The following is a 16,170-nucleotide window of genomic DNA, read 5'->3' on the forward strand; positions in this document are numbered from 1 at the left end:
AACTTCACTGGAAATGAGCCATGTCTAAAAGTGAGCCTGAGAAAGAAGCCAGGCATCCATCCATCAATAATAATACATATGTATAATAAATATGTTTCACAGGCCAATTCCTCACAGAAGAGCTAATCGAAGAAGTCCGGTCCCCAACTGCATTTAAATGTTTTGCAACCAATCCACAGGCCATGACTCAGGACAACTACTGGGATTAAAAAAACAAAGAAAAACATGATATGCACAAATCAGTCAAACTCAAAGACAATTAAAGAGCATTTTGCATGTAATTACATCGCATAAATCATCCTGGACAGCACCAGCTTTTGTTTGCAATACAAGTGCAAGGCTAATGGTCGCCAGGTTTAGTTTTTTTTTCCCTCTGCTCTGCAGCGAGAGGGCCATTTGAACAGAATTACCGATGCATACAAGTGACCTTTTTGTTCTTAAAGCATTTTGTGTGATTCCATGGAGAAGGATTGTCACACTAGCAGCAATTATTTTTCAGTGCTGGTGCAATTTGGTTAAGGATTACACACCGTCCAAGCACGGGGTGTGGAAAACACAGTGAATACCAACCAACCGATGCCCCCGAAAAGATTTTGGACAGGGTTGCAGGGGATGTAACTTATCCGAACTTTATGCCGATCAAAGCAGAATGGCCTCAAAATGCCCCATCATCTACGAGCATGCCAAAAAAAATGGTAGTGACGCAGTGGTGCAGGCAATGCTATGGCCCCACCCTCACCTTGATTTGTGGCTAAAGCCTAAAACTAACCTGAGTTTGAAACCCTACTGTGAAACTCGAACCCTATTAAAAACCCTACTTTGAAATCCTAACACGAGTTTGAAACCCTACTTTGAAAGTGTGGTTGTAGTTTAAACCCCTAGTTTTAAAACCTTGTATTTTGAAACAATACTTTACTACCTTAACCCTGGTTTAAAATCTTAATTTGAAACCCTAACCATACTTTGAAATTCTAGCCTAGTGAGTTTGAGTGTGAAAAATCACATACTTTAAGTTTTCTATGTCTGTGCATAGACTTGCGTGATCAAGAGAATCTGTTTGTTTGTTTGTTTGTTTGTTTGTTTGTTTTTAATTACTGGATTTGCATACGTCTGAAAGGTGCACTTGGCTCTGAAGTGCAAATGATACTTCAGTTGGGCATGCTTGTGGACACCCTCCAAACTCTAATAAATGAACATGTCCCAAAATGTCCTCTTGGACTCATGCATATTTTATAGTTGTTTATAATGATTTCTCAGATGGCTACGAGTTCATTTGCACCCTGGCAACTGCACAACTGCTCCACCATGTCCTTCTCACCATCAAATTGAAAATAAACTACACACGGTCGCCGTAAAGCATGCCTGTCGACCAAGATCGAGCCCTCAGTCTTGAAGCCACACATTCCTCTCACTTGATTCATCATTAATAGTTTTCAAGCCTCTGTATTACTGAGTTTAGGATAGCTCAACAGCTTTAAGTCGGAATCCCCCCGCCGCATCCTCTTCTAAACACTGCCTTAGGTCCATTAATTGTAATATAACAGGAAGGGCGGAGAAAACCTAACCTATGGATTAAACTGTCACACTTGAGCACTGTGATTGATAAATCTTCATTTAGATGACACAGCAGGGCAGACACGAGAGTATAAGTTGCGCCTGTGCTCTTCCATCCCGTCGTCATTCAAATGCCTCATCCCACCTGTTAGCTCTTCAAGGCCTTGGCAGATTTTGTTTTCCTGTTTCACATCACTGGAGGATCTACTTATTATCTGTCAAGTCTCAAGTGGTCTCTGTGGAGCAGCCATATTTACAGAGCTGCTTTCTTCAATGCGAGGAGGATGAACAGATAGCAAGATATAATCAGAATCAGAATCAGAATCATCTTTATTGGCCAAGTATGTAGAACACACAAGGAATTTGTCTCCGGTATAACACGCTGCACTAGTATCATCGTAAACAACAAAATCATTGAACCATTTTAGAGTAACCAGTAGTTTTGTAGTACCATTTTGTGGTGCAAGAAGAGTGACTACGTCAGTGACTGTTTAAGGAGTTAATGGCTAGAGGGAAGAAGCTGTTTAAGTGTCTACTGGATTTGGTGCGCATGGATCTGTAGCGTCTGCCTGAGGGGAGTGGCTGAAAAAGGTGGTGGGCAGGGTGCGGGGGATCTTGAAGGTCTCGACGGTTGACACAGGGCAATTGGATAGTGTGAGGGGCAACTGAGGAGAAGAATGTTTCCTGAAGTCCACGATCATCTCTACAGTCTTGAGCGTGTTCAGCCCGAGGTTGTGTCGGCCGCACCAGAGCTCCAGCTGCTCCACTTGTTAAACACATAAACATGTTACCTTAGTCTTACATCACTCTAAAATCATAAAGTGCAATTCTGAATATTTTTTTAATTGAAATCTGATAACGCAACTAAACTTTATCGATATAGGACTTTCAAACAATCATTGCTGCATACATGGAGAAAAAAAAAGACATCATACAATAACTGTGAAAACAGTAAATTAATAACACAAATCAACAAAATACTATCAATGAATAATTATAAACCAATTCATCAATCATCGAATACAAACACAAATACAGCAGACATCTCAGCGAAGGAACATGTTGAGTCAAAACTCAAGGAATAAAAATGTGTGCTTTAAGACGAGTTTTAAAACCACACAAAGAGGCAGCTAGCCATACATTTCATGGAAGGGAAGGACTGGCAACAGAAAAGGCCCAATCCCCTCTGAGGTTCCACTTAGTCCTCAATAATAATTTAGGTAACAGGAATATGCTGCCTGAAAGATTCTGAAAACAGGGTAAAGTGTGGTCTACAGATAATGTATTCAGAGGACTACATGGATTAAAACTCTCGCGTAGCATATGCAATTTTATGTAACAATGGCAATAGAAATGGCAACGGGATGCATTTTGTGGAAACAGCTCATCATAAACTGGTGAATGAATAAGCTGTAGTGTTAATAGTGTGTGGCTAAGAAGGTGAACTGAACAGAAGTGAACAGCTGACACACAAAAAACAAAGTCCCTCCAAACAGGAGCTTTGCTTTACTACACTGGCCACAAAGGCATCATAAATTCACAGAACAATCACAGGTGTGACAAGATCTCCCTCGACAGGCTTGTCTCTGTTTGTTGCGCATGTATATGGTATATTGTGATAGCATCAATGAAAAGATAGGACAGAAAAAGAAGGTACTGATCAAATAATGCCGGTCATAACCCTGATAAAATCAAAACAATGTTTACAACTTCTGTGGAAAAGGCTTGCAACCAAGCATATGGAATCATTTTTCCCCATAGCAAATCAATGAAATACAAGACAGCTTTCACAGGGTCAAAACTGTCAAGTCAAAAACTGTACATGTACTTAAGTCAGAGTGTAACATTCTTAACTGACGGTCACACAGATACTAGAGCTGTCAGTTTATCGCGTTTTTATTGCCATTAATTTAAATGAATTTTAACGGGATACATTTTTTTCTCGCGAGATTAACGCGCCAAACGTCACAAGTGGATGTTACGGTGCTCTATAAATACACCAGAAACAAAACAACAAGCGCACTGGAGAAGTCCACGCCCATGTCTGTTTTGCCAGACATGGCAGCGCGAGACACCGAAAACGGATACTTAAAGAGTTTATGAATGGAAAGTTTACTTTTAAAAGGTTGCCAGATTGCTCCACTGACAAAACCAAAGTTACCTTCTCTGTGTGCGTCTGACAGTGACTGCGCTGCAGTGGTAGCGACCTAGCGAAAATAAAACATCTACAGTGTTGTCATCGAACCAAGTGTAGTCATTCGAAATGAGGTCTACACAAAACTTCCGCGCAAGAAGGACCAACACAATCAACATAGCCTGACTGTGTTAGGGGGAGTGAAATCCCCCCCCCCCCTTCCAGAATGGTTTGCCTCTGCAGCACAGGGGAAGTGCGTGCGCTTTTTTGTACGGCCGCAGTTTTGAATACAGCGGCACATAATGAACACTGGTGTCCGGTGTCTCGTTATTCTTCAACAAACATGCAAAAACAGACTGCTGTGTTCAAAGCAAACTGGAGAAAAATGAAGTATGCAACCATGGTTTAAATCCACTATAGGCCGAGTACTAGTTTACCTTAGATGTGCACTTTATAATGTTATATTGCTCTATTTTGATTTCATAAAAAAAGCTGTTAAAGCAGCTGTTATGTGACAAAATATTTTTTTCACCGTTGTTGATGGACAGTAATATTGTGTGAGAGATTATGTGTGAATAACCAAGTGAAAAATGTTCATGTAAAATTGAAAATCAAAATTGTTATTTCAGTAAATATTTGCATTTGGCACATAGAAAACTGATTCATGATTCCATGTTGATGAGAGCATTAAAATGGGGGAAAATAATATAAAAGGAAATTCAGAAACGATAAAAAATGTGTGAGTAAATTTTTTAGTTCATTTGAGTTAATTAGGACAGTTGCATTTTTAATTAGATTAAATATTTTAATCATTTGACAGCTCTAACAGATACATTAAGTGGAAATATAATCACTGATGTAACGCAAAACATGTCCCCAGTGTGGGACGAATAAAGGATATCTTATCTTATCTTATCTTATACATAATGTATATATAAAAGTTCCTGACCTTTGATCAGCGGTGTCAGACTTTACTTCCTGGACTCAGCCATGACTGGAGCTTGAAAGCCTCTTTCGCGTACAGTTACTGGAAATGTTTATTACTTGTTGAGACCTGTCTTTTTGGGAACCTTGCTGAAAAAAAGCACAAAAAGCCAAAGAGAAAAGCAAAACAGTGAATACGTTGAAACTGAACTTGTGAGGGACACAAACGCCAGGTGTATCTCAAACTTTTGAGACCTATTTTTTTCCTGAAAAGTTCTGGTTGTCTTCTAAATTGTACAATCTTTAGCCTGTGCAAATTATGAGATGAGACACAGAATTAAAGCTGTTGAGTTTTGGAGGTCAACTGATTGTTTTGAGGCGTTAATGGACTGTTGGATTCCTAAAAGTATGCCAATATTTTGCTAGTCTGTCATGGGCGACATTTTAAAAAAAAGGATCACATGGGAAAACTAGTCGTGGTCCTTGGCAAGGTTATTAATTATTGTTAACGAAAACTAACCAAATGAGAAAAAAAATTGAAAAAGCATTTTTGTTAATGAAATAATATAAAAACAAAAATGCTTTAAATAAATAAATAACTGAAACCACATCTTGTATTACTAAAACTAACTAGAATTATATCGGAAATAACCTTTGTTGTTATTGCTAAATAAGCTTTCAGGATTTGAGAATTGTCATTTGCCATTTATTATTACACAATACAATACGAGTTTTTAATCTTGCACTTGACAAATACTCCCTGTATTAAAAAAAAACAACAACAACAACTAGGCTAAAACTAATTCTGATCTAAACTAAAAGGAAGCATTTTCCCCAAAAATAAGGACAAACAAACTTGCTCTAAAAACTAATTAAAAGTACTGTATATGAAACTAAACAACACAAGTAAGATGAAATAAAGAAAAACTTGAAAGAAAAAAAAGATTATAACCCGTCCGCGGATGATGACGGAGCATGCAATTTAAAAATAATAAAAATAATCCGTGTAATTTTTATTCTATTTCAAACCACAATGAACTGCATTACTCTTCCAAGATTCATCTCCTGTGTGGACACTTAGGAACCACGGAGATGAAGCACAGAATTACATTTTAAAATGTTAAAATGAGATTCAAGCAAATGAATACAAGTCGGAGTGACTAGAACATTTTTGGAAATCGAGTCCTCCACATTAATGCAGGGTACAAGCTGAAATAGCGACGTACACACAGCATGCTAATGAGGTCTGCCTCGGCTTATTAAGTCAGCGTTACACCAACACATTCTGATTCTCTTCAAGTACAAGACTCCTAAAGATGTCAGGGTCTGGATTAGTCTTCAAATCATTTTACACGGATAGCATGCTCCAACAAAATTGTTGTATTAGAGGGGTAGAGGTGCTGCTTTAAAACAGCCGTCTGATTGGTGATATTCGGTGAAAACGTAGTGCAGTAACATTCAGAAGGAAAGACGTGAGCAAGACAATGCCGGGATGGAAGAAACAGTGCGTCAGGGGCCCCCGATCGTTTTTTTCTGTCGCGGACGAGTTGAGAGTACATGCTGTTGGCTGGCCGGCAACCTTTTTTTTCCATCAATTGTCAGTTTTGAAACAATGGTACTGAGAAGAAAGATAATTATAGCGAAATTAACAATTTTATTAACTTTTTTCATTCCTTTCAATCAATTTTATTCAATCGCACAGCAAATGTAGAAGATTATAAAATAAAACAGTGAACTACTAAGAAATGGGCCAATCATAAATAATAAATACGCCTTATAATGGAAACATAATCATTTTAAAGTTATGACCCTTTATACGGCGTAATCATTATTGCTATTTGCAAATGTGATTGATCAACAGACGACACAATTGACAGCTGCTTTCATCCGGTCGTTGCCGGCTAGATACCGGGATTAGCGATTTAACTGCGGCCAGGCTGTGCAAACGTGGCTCGCATTGTCACGCTTTCCACTTGATCGCTGCTTGTTCTCATAATGCAACAGTTTTCTTGTATCGTCTTGTTTTTGACGACATACCGTGAAGAGCAGCTTATTTCCTCCTCCACGTCGCTCTGGAGATAGATACCGCTCGGGCAGGAGCTTCTCTTGTCAAAATAGCTTCATTTGCGGAAGTGTTGGCTGCCCACGAGCTGCGCGTTTGGCTGTTAGTTTCGTCGATTTGTTGCTATGACTTTCTGTGTACTGCTTCTTTCATTTATTGGCGGCTTCTGTTTACTTCAACTTGCAAACCAATGTTGCAAAGCGGACTCCGATTGGCTAGAGTCGCGCACATTTCCGCCGCGTCTGATGGCGTAAATGTGATCGCTGCTCGCCTCTGGTCACTTAATATCACGAATCTTGATCATATATCCGTCACCCAGCTCTATTTATATCGCCCGTTGGAAGATAATCAACTGGCTGGGTGGTCTTGAAAGAGTGTGGTGTGGTTGACTGAGACCCAGCCAAATACAAAAAAAAAAAAAAAGATTTTAGTCTGTCTCCGTGAGGGGCCAGTACCACATGGGCCGCGCCCACTGGCCGGCGCATCAGTGGTTTTGGACCTCTGCACTACGTGACAAATCTACAAATAAAAAAAACACTGCACCGGAGAGTCACACATAAGACAAACTGAACTGTGGGAAATACGTACTAGGGTCCAGTGCTGCAAGTGTGTTCTCTGCAATATGAATGGCTTGTTCGTGCAAATGGGTGGCTGGAATATATACCACTGGGTTGCACGAGGGGCTCTCAAGACACCGCATGTCATTTTCGGGACCTCTTCCAAAGTTTGGTTGATTGTTGAAATTTTCCTCCCTTTCGACTCTTTCTCTGCATGAGGTGCGCGCACTCAAGGCCGATAATGAACCGCTCTAAAGCAACCTCACCAGCACGAAAGTCCCTGTTCATACGCTGGCTGTACTCTACGTTTTTCCCCCTTCGTCTACCGCCTAATCATTGTGATATACGTGCACTATGTGCTGACAATGAGGTGCTCCAACCTGGCGATGCCAGCCCAAAGCACGTGAGTTACCATGTTTAGGAAATGCGCTATATAAATGCCTGGTCTTGGAGGAGTGTTGACATGTTGGGAAAACACTCGATGCACCTAGGACTGGTTGTTTGAATAAATCTAGGCAATTTTCTCCAATTATTCCACCAAATGCTACATGTAGGAGTCTGTATTAATATCTGCATATTGCGATTGAGAGTTCAACGTAAATAATCCAGTGATATCAGTTCCAGGCAAGCGTTTCATTCACCACCATCCATCCATTTTCCATACGGTATCCTTTCAGGGTTATTTAAGCCTGTCCCAGTTTACTTTGTTTCAGCAGTCAAACATTCATCTAACATGTATCTACTGTGTTTTTAGGAAGGGGAGAGGACCTCAGAGTAAACCTATGTCAATGTCATATGTAATGGATAATGTTCATAGTTTTCTTATAAAGGCAGCTTGAGACAGATTTGTCTTCCATGTCCTTTGCAAAAAAAAAAAAAATAAAAATCCTCCAGCATTAATTCCCTAATTGTTGCTGAACAGCGGCCCACAAGTGATGTGACCGATCATGACCAGCAATCGAATATTTGCCCATTGGACTTTAATTATGATGCAACCCTAAATCATGTGGTGGGTGACAATCTTATGCAGCTGGAGAGTAGAGTGTGTTACCTCCAGTAGTTTTATGCACCACTTAAAAAAATGAACTCAACTTTTATATTCAGAAGTCAGTTGTTTTCAATTATGAAATTGTTTTATTTTGTGCGACTGGGAGTCTTTTCTCGTCAACCAGTATTTTACTTTAAGGGGTTAACTTGGCTTAATGTTTTCGAACATAATACAATACAATACAATACAATACATGCTGATTTATATAGCGCTTTCACAACAGCTGCAGCTGTAACAAAGCGCTTTACAAAACAGTTAACATAAAGTAAAATAATAAACACAACACATAACATAAAACACGGACAGTCGTGCAGTCCTAACCACTTTTCCGTCACACGCTTTGTTGTTTGAAGCGGTTTGAGATGAAAGAGGAGAGAATCAAAGTGTCCTTTAACCAGTGGATCAGAGACGTCATGCTCAAAATGAGCACACGTCGGCTACAAGCTAAGTTTCAAAGTCAACAAAAAGCTGTAGCATCCATTGACGAAAAAAGAGATTGGTTCACTTCTCCTGTCCCATGGAAATCCATTTCAATTCCAAGCGGCAACTCACGGTTCCAAATACGCATCGGCGCTCTTCGCCAACGCTCCTCTCTCCTCATCCTCAACTTCAGCGGCCATCCATCCAGCCGCACCAACGCCAACTGTCCAACAGTGCTGACATAGCCACTGAACAAATCGGGGTTGTGAAAAATGCTGCCCATTATAATATAATGTATATCTAGCGGCACGATGAAGCTTGGAATCAATTGAGGGAGGAAAACATTTTGGGGAGAATGGTTTTATTTAGTTGTTTATTGAAATACAGAGCAGGCACATGAATCGAATATAGTGTCTACTAACAGGTCATCTATAAAGAACAAAAAAGCAATACACAGCAATAGTTGTTTACTTGTATGTATTCCAAACTTAAATAGAGCAAAACCACAAAACGAGGGGGGAAAAAAACAAAACCTTTGTGATGACTGGTTGTGCATGGGGGGGGGGGGGGGGGGGTGCTCAGGGTGAGAACATAAAAGCCCATCTGGGATTAGTTCAGTGATGCCAAACTGGCAACACAAAATTTGAATGGGAAACAAAAGCAGACTTTTTGAACACTTAAAAAGTTATTGGATTTAAAGCTTTAAGAGATGAGTCTAGGTTTCAAAAAGATAGTTCCCCATTTAGAATCTGGACCAGTTTTCCAGCTTGAGGACGAGTAATAAAAAACAAGTCATATTAGGTAGGAACCCTGTCCCCCTTTCTTTCCATGCCTTCCTCCCAGGCTGAGGAGAGCGAAGGATTGGTAACTCAATTTGGACCCATTCTTAGGATTTGGAGGTTGCTCTCATTGACAAAAAATGAAGCTCGGCAGCTGTGCAGAGAAGAGGCGTACATCCTTGATTGTTTGGCCCACTGGATTTGAAAAGGCTTCATCACAAAGAGTTGGACTGAAGGAGCGGATCCGTTTGGCTTAAATGTGTCGAGAGAACATCTCAGTTGCACGGCCAAAAAAGCCATGATTGCTGAACAAAATGACGGGGGGAATAAATGTGTCATGGAGATGACGCATCTGTCATCAAGTGTGAACAGGTGCAAATACATGGTAGCAACTTTGGCTTGTTACAGTTGGGCCATGACATATTCAAATGTCACCAAACAATTATTGCTTGACTTGAAATAAGGCCATTGGGAGTTTGCATAGTTGATATTTGTGGAACAGACCATCATCAACAAAATGAAAAACACCAGAGAACCCCAGCATGGTAATAATATAACCGAAATGAGAATGGTCTTGTGGAATTAGATCATACATACAAAACAGAAAACACATGTGAAAATACAAAACAAAATACCTGTGTCCAATTGATTCCACACTATTTTTTCCCCACACACAAAAAGAAAAAAAAAAGTACACAGGAGCCTACTGGAATTGAGACGAGGCAAATGCACATATACATCAATGGAACAATGGAAAGATTACAATTTCCACACAAAAAAGTTAAAAGCTATTTTTAATAGAATGCCAAGCTTGATTCTCTCTACATAAACAAAATGGCTCTAGATACTATCCATTGCTTTGAACTCGCTCAGGGCCTGCACGGGGTTGACATGCTTCTTGTGAGAGGATCTTTTGACCCGATTAGTTTGGCCATCATCTTGCTTCTCTCGCTTAACCAGAGGTTTCTTCTCTGGCGCCTTCATCCTCCAGGAGATGGCAGGCATATTGAGGGCCTCCATACCTTTGTTCTTCTGGTACTTGGTGGAGGCGACATACGACGCCTTTACAGTGGACACCACGGTGTTCATCAGATTCTTTGCAGCCTGAATGAGGGACATGGCGCTATCCAACTGTTCATGTGAGAAAGAGAGAGATGCAAGAACACAGTTAGCCTCTGAGATGTTAGAAAACAAAGGCTTCTTTTGTTTGGGTAGGCTAGAATCAACAACCTTTCCACGTTTTGACATATAAACATATGCGAGGAACTGGAGACTAGAGAAAAAGGTCAAACTAATTTAATCTCAACAATTTAAAAGCCCTCGAGAAATTGGTAACACTTATGCCAAGTGTTAAAAACGCAGACGCCTGTCAGCCTTGCTGAAAGGGTAAATGGATTCATTATTTCATGCACAGAGGCTTGCTATTAAAATCAGGTTGAACGGCAAGTGGCTAATTAATGCTTTAACAACGCTGTAAACAGCACACGCATGTAGGCAATGTCGTTGCTTTCCATTTAAAAAAGCTATTACCTTTCTTATTTGTCAATATACAGTACACACGAGCACTAATTCAACTAAACCGAACGCAAATACTACAGTAATTGAAATTCATTACAAGGTGCCCATGTAATTAAATGCAAGTACAGTGGAACCACCCAAGTCAAATGCTCGAAACGTGAATACATTTCAAGTTAGCCCAAAATGTCTGGAAAATAAATAAAATTGCCCAAAAGCCAAACTAAAATTGAGTATTCATTTTGTGTGACAGCATGTAAGGTTGTTGAGTTTTTCCTTTAATTGACACTACCAAAGAAAAGTATCAATGGTGGTAAAGAGGAAAGAAGAACGGGAAATAGAATTTCTGGGAATTTTCAGACTAAGTCGCACAACCATATGCTAAAAGAAAGAGCTGCACAAAATGCACAAAAATATTTGTCAAATACCACGTGAAAGTAGATGAAGAAATGAAAGAAGTTATAGGAGTGGTAGTAGTAGTCATGGCAACTAATGGGTGAGGTATGTTCTTAATTTGCTGCCACCTCTCAGCCCAACAAAAATGAAGGCCAACAGTCTCACCATCGAGCTCACAAGTTTAGCATGCGGCATCCGCCCCAACAAGCAAGTTGCAAAACCGACCAGGATTGTAATTTTGGCCACATTGTGATGCAGGAATCTAGTTAAGGTCAGCCATTTTAGCCATTCTAGTTTGAAGTAGAATTTTCAAATCCAACCTGCATTCATTCTCTGCTGTCTCTACAATTAGGAAACAGGGATTTTTTGTGTGCTGTTGTATCACCTATCACGGACATTTCCAGGACAGATAAAACATTCATTTTACTGTAACTAGTCATGACCTTTCAGTCTTCTATTGCTGCAAAGTTTACAGTGATCAGAAAACTCGATTATTCGGTAGAATAGTTTGATAGGACAATTGATCCTAAAAAGGTTCAAATTATGCACTACACAAAATAGCAATACGAGGTGACAATTTTCATGTGACGAGAGCTGAAGCAACCGAGTGCCGCTCGATCAACCTGCTGTTTTGTTTTCATATGTGACGCGAATCTACAAGAGTATGTGAGCAGAGTGGCATTTGAAAAGCTCTTTTGCAGAATGATTTGAATTTTTTTGCTGTCCTCATCCTTCGCAGGATTCAGTCGGTTACCTTTGAGACTCACACACTCGACTTCGCTCTCCTCGCAGCAGATGTCAAAACATTTCACCAACAGTTAGGCTTATTTCATACAGTATGTCATTTAACATCGGTTTTAGCTGCTCCGCAAATCTTCAGTTACTTTGGTGGCTGAGCACATTAAAGAGAGTAAATTATAAATGACTCCCTGGTGTCCATTATTAAAATGACGGTGAACTCACCCCCGAGACAACCAGCTCTCCTCCCAGATTCTGAACCTCAGCCTTGACTTTGCTGCAAATGTTGAGCTGGTGGCAGTACAAGGCGATACGCTGCAGGTAGGCGAGCAGGTCCTGCTTACAGGTTGAGTCTGGGCACTGCAAGACAAAGACAATCCGTTAACAAATGTGCTACGTTCATTTGTATCAATCGTGTATGAATGGACAGGCGATTCTTGAATTTTTACAGCTGGTGGGCGGTTGCAATGAATCCAATTTGCCACTTCTACCGTCGGTTCCCATTTCTCGAGCTTGATATCTGTGGTATTGTACAGACACACGGACGGATCCCACACTTTGAAGATGACTTGGCGGCAGGATGACGCCTAAGATAGACGCTGGCAGCAGGAATATGCTCACAGCCAAAACGATCAACTCAAAACACCCACAGGGATAATCCATTTTGTCATAGGTGGCTCGGATAACAAAATGCAAATGTTATTACAAATTATTTCGATCTTGTTGGTGTCAAGTGGATTTGAATACAAAAATACAACTGCACTTGAAAATGAGGCACTGTTAATTGACAATCATAGGAATTACTCTTTTTATTCAATAAACCTCTCAATCTATTTGTATGTGGGAACACAGCAAGATGAAAGCATGAATCCATGTCAATTTGTATACCATTGAAAAGCTCTGAATTTCAACCGCGGACCTGAAGCATTTTCAGCAGAAAGGTCAGATGGCATCAAGAGTCCGCCCCGAGTTTGAAATGGAATCAAACGATTTGAGGTTAGGAGACATACTTTCCCGTTTGGACACCACTTCAGAGATGGAAAGGCAAATACGGATGACGAAATGCTTAGCCCAACAAAAATCATGCCCGGCAAAAAGCATGATAACCTTTGCTCGCGCAGTGATGGAGGTGGCCACTTGAGCGAGTTGTGACCGCAGATCAATGTAAGCAAATTTCAAACCCCGGTTGCCTTGTTTCACTGCTCAGCTCCAGTCGAGCCAGCCATTGGACATGTCACAATGTCCGGCCGGCCCTCCTCCATCCTGCAGACCACAGAGGCTACCGGGTTGATCCTGTCAGCCTATATGCATAATCTCAAATACACACAGTGAAACTGCAATGACTCATTAAATCAACTGCTCCTTTGATTGCCCCGCTGTTACTTGGCTAACTGTGGCAATTCTTGAGTTAACAAGAGTTTTTTTTTTTTATGGCGCCCCCTGAGTGGCTGCCTCTCCAGCTGTTTGAGTTTTTTTTTCGTCCTTTTACTTTATTTCTTCTTCCCATTTTCTACCCCAAACTTACGGGGGGAAGGGAGGCAGCTTCATTTCTGTTCATCTCCTTTATTTGCTTTTATCTTTTTACGTATCCTGTGAACGGAGATCCCGATAGCACACGCAACTCCATTGTTTACAGTAAGGACCAGCTGTTAGCATGGCGGGCTACTGGCTGGTGACAAACCGGATATCCCACCCGAGTTGAAGAGGAGGAGACGAGGGTGTCGAGCCGGGAAGGACTAATGCTACTCATGGAGTCGTGGCTAACAGCGATTACCGTATTTTCACGACTATAAGGCGCCATTAAAAGTCTTAAATTTTCTCCAAAATGGACAGGACGCCTTATGGTGCGGAGCGTCCTTTATATGCGCTGAGTTCCAAAATCTGACTGACAGCCGACACGCTGTTTATATAGAGAAAAGGCGGAAGTGACTGTGGCCAGGCATGCGGGAAATAAGTCGGCCAATCAGGGAAGGGTGGGCGTGTATATATACATATATGGAGAGGGAGAGAGAGAGAGAGAGAGAGAGAGGGAGAGAGAGGACAGGCAAGCTAGTCCGCCAATGGTGAAGGGTGGGCGTGTAAGTGGACGCTGAAGGGACGCCTCAAGCCAGTACCAACACTTGTATAGAGTGTGGCAATGTGCATTGTTGCAAAACAACTCCGGTTTTGGTTTCTAAGAACCCCTGAAAATAAATTCGACAAAAAGACACGCCTACGAAGCTCAGTTCAAACTTAAAGCCACCGGTTATGCTTTTGGCATGCGTGCCCATCTCACAGCAGCGGTGAAAAAACAAGTCAAGCAAATGAACTCTGAGCTTGCCGTTATTCCCGGAGGCTTTACTAAAGAACTCCAACGGCTGGACATTGGCATCAACCGGGCGTTCAAAGTAAAGTTGCGAACGGCATGGGAACAATGGATGATTGGTGGCAAACACAACTTTACAAAGAGTGAGAGGCAGCGCTTGGCGAGTTACGCCACAATACGCAACAACGCCTCTCGTTTTTGAACAACGCGGCATTTTTGATGGATTACGGTACTTGCACAATTGTTCAATTCTTTCTACACACACACGCGCTGCCACCATGTTTCGCTCTGTTCTTTACTTTCAAATGTGGGAAAGCTTCACACGAGAGAAATGTTGACTTTGCTGTTGCTACTCCTTCTTTCCGCTCGGCAATGCGTAGCAACTCACACTAGCATGTGATGCATTCAATGACAACTGAGATGTGTAGTCCTCTGCTTTTGATACAGAGGATGAGGACTTTGATGGATTTCTGGGTGATGATTGATCGAAAAACGTGAGAACATTGTACGATGGCTAAATAAAATACACCCAAACTCAGTTCTGCTTTCGTTGCCTTTTTAAAAACGTGTTTTTAGCTTATCTGTATGTCTTGGCATGCTACCGTATGCTTCAAGCTAACGTGTTAGAGTGCGCGCATGCATGCCGTATGTTTAAGCTGCCGTATGTTTTACCACTGTAAAACTGCGGCCATTAGTACGGTGCGTCCTGTGTATGTGTAAAATACAGAAATGTCACCCATTAATGAGACGGCGGCCATTTGTACGGTGCGTCGAATAGTCGTGAAAATACACTTAGAACACACATGCGGAGTTGGAAGGCTTCCAACTCATACGGGGGGACAGGAATGAAGGGAGTGGAAAGAGAAAAGGTAGGTAAAAGACAAATGGTGCAATCCGGGGCATCTCACGATCAAAGAAACTCTGCAGCCGGGACGTTGAGCTGCTAGCCATTAGCCTGAGGCCCCATTATCTCCCGAGGGAATTCTCACACATCATAGCTGTGACAATGTACGTCCCCCCCCGTCGGCTAATGGTCATGCAGGGTGTGATGCCCTGATGACTGTCGTGAACACAGTCCCCCAACGCCCTGCTGATCATGTCTGGGGACTTCAACCATGTCTCTCTGTCGTCCTCCCTTTCAACCTTCACGTAATATGTAACCTGTGCCACTAGAGACAATAAAATTTTGGACTTGTTTTATGCCAATACCAAGGAGGCATATAAACCCCTCCCCCTCCCGGTAGAGCAGACCACAACTTGGTATTTCTCGAGCCTGTGTACAAACCCCTGGTGCACAGGCATCCAACTGTGACCAGAATGGTCAGGAAATGGTCCACGGAAGCTGAAGATGCTCTGCGGGACTGCTTAGAGACAACCCGGTGGGAACTCTTCAGTGAGGTTCATGTGGACGACATTGATGCACTCACATACACCATCACGGACTACATAAACTTTTGTGAGGAGAACACCGTACCCACCGGAACTGTGTGGTGTTTTTCCAACAACAAACCATGGATTAATCCCGACATAAAGGCCCTCCTGAAGGAGAAGAAGAGAGCTTTTATGTCGAGAGACAGAGGAGCTGAAGGCTGAGAAGAAAGATCAGAGAGGGGAAGAAGACATACAGGATGAAATTGGAGGACCAGTTACAGGCCAGCAATGTCACTGGTGTCTGGAGGGGCCTGGAAACCATCTCAGGCCATGACAGTCCAAAGACATTGACCGAGAAGGACAAGGA

The 16,170-nt window shown here is 41.6% G+C and overlaps 1 protein-coding gene and 1 long non-coding RNA gene across 6 annotated transcripts in view; both read right to left on the reverse strand.

Annotated features, from left to right (window-relative positions):
- Window positions 1-1,856: 1,856 nt before the first annotated feature.
- LOC127608297 (uncharacterized) lies at window positions 1,857-7,407 on the reverse strand. The gene is made up of 3 exons (XR_007964232.1): window positions 6,650-7,407; window positions 4,638-4,762; window positions 1,857-2,320 (listed from the first exon to the last, which is right to left on the reverse strand). It is a non-coding gene; the product is annotated as an uncharacterized LOC127608297 (long non-coding RNA).
- A 1,636-nt stretch (window positions 7,408-9,043) lies between these two features.
- Window positions 9,044-16,170, reverse strand: part of ctnna1 (catenin (cadherin-associated protein), alpha 1) — a 132,960-nt gene continuing 125,833 nt past the window's right edge. For all 5 annotated transcript variants that reach the window (XM_052073531.1, XM_052073525.1, XM_052073526.1 and 2 more), the window contains 2 exons: window positions 12,353-12,487; window positions 9,044-10,609 (listed from right to left, as the gene is read on the reverse strand). In XM_052073531.1, coding sequence (XP_051929491.1) covers window positions 10,319-10,609; window positions 12,353-12,487 — 426 coding nt within the window. In that variant the 3' untranslated portion in view covers window positions 9,044-10,318. The remainder of the gene's footprint in view (window positions 10,610-12,352; window positions 12,488-16,170) is intronic.

Source organism: Hippocampus zosterae, chromosome 1 (assembly GCF_025434085.1).
Source record: "Hippocampus zosterae strain Florida chromosome 1, ASM2543408v3, whole genome shotgun sequence".
Lineage (NCBI taxonomy): Eukaryota > Metazoa > Chordata > Actinopteri > Syngnathiformes > Syngnathidae > Hippocampus > Hippocampus zosterae.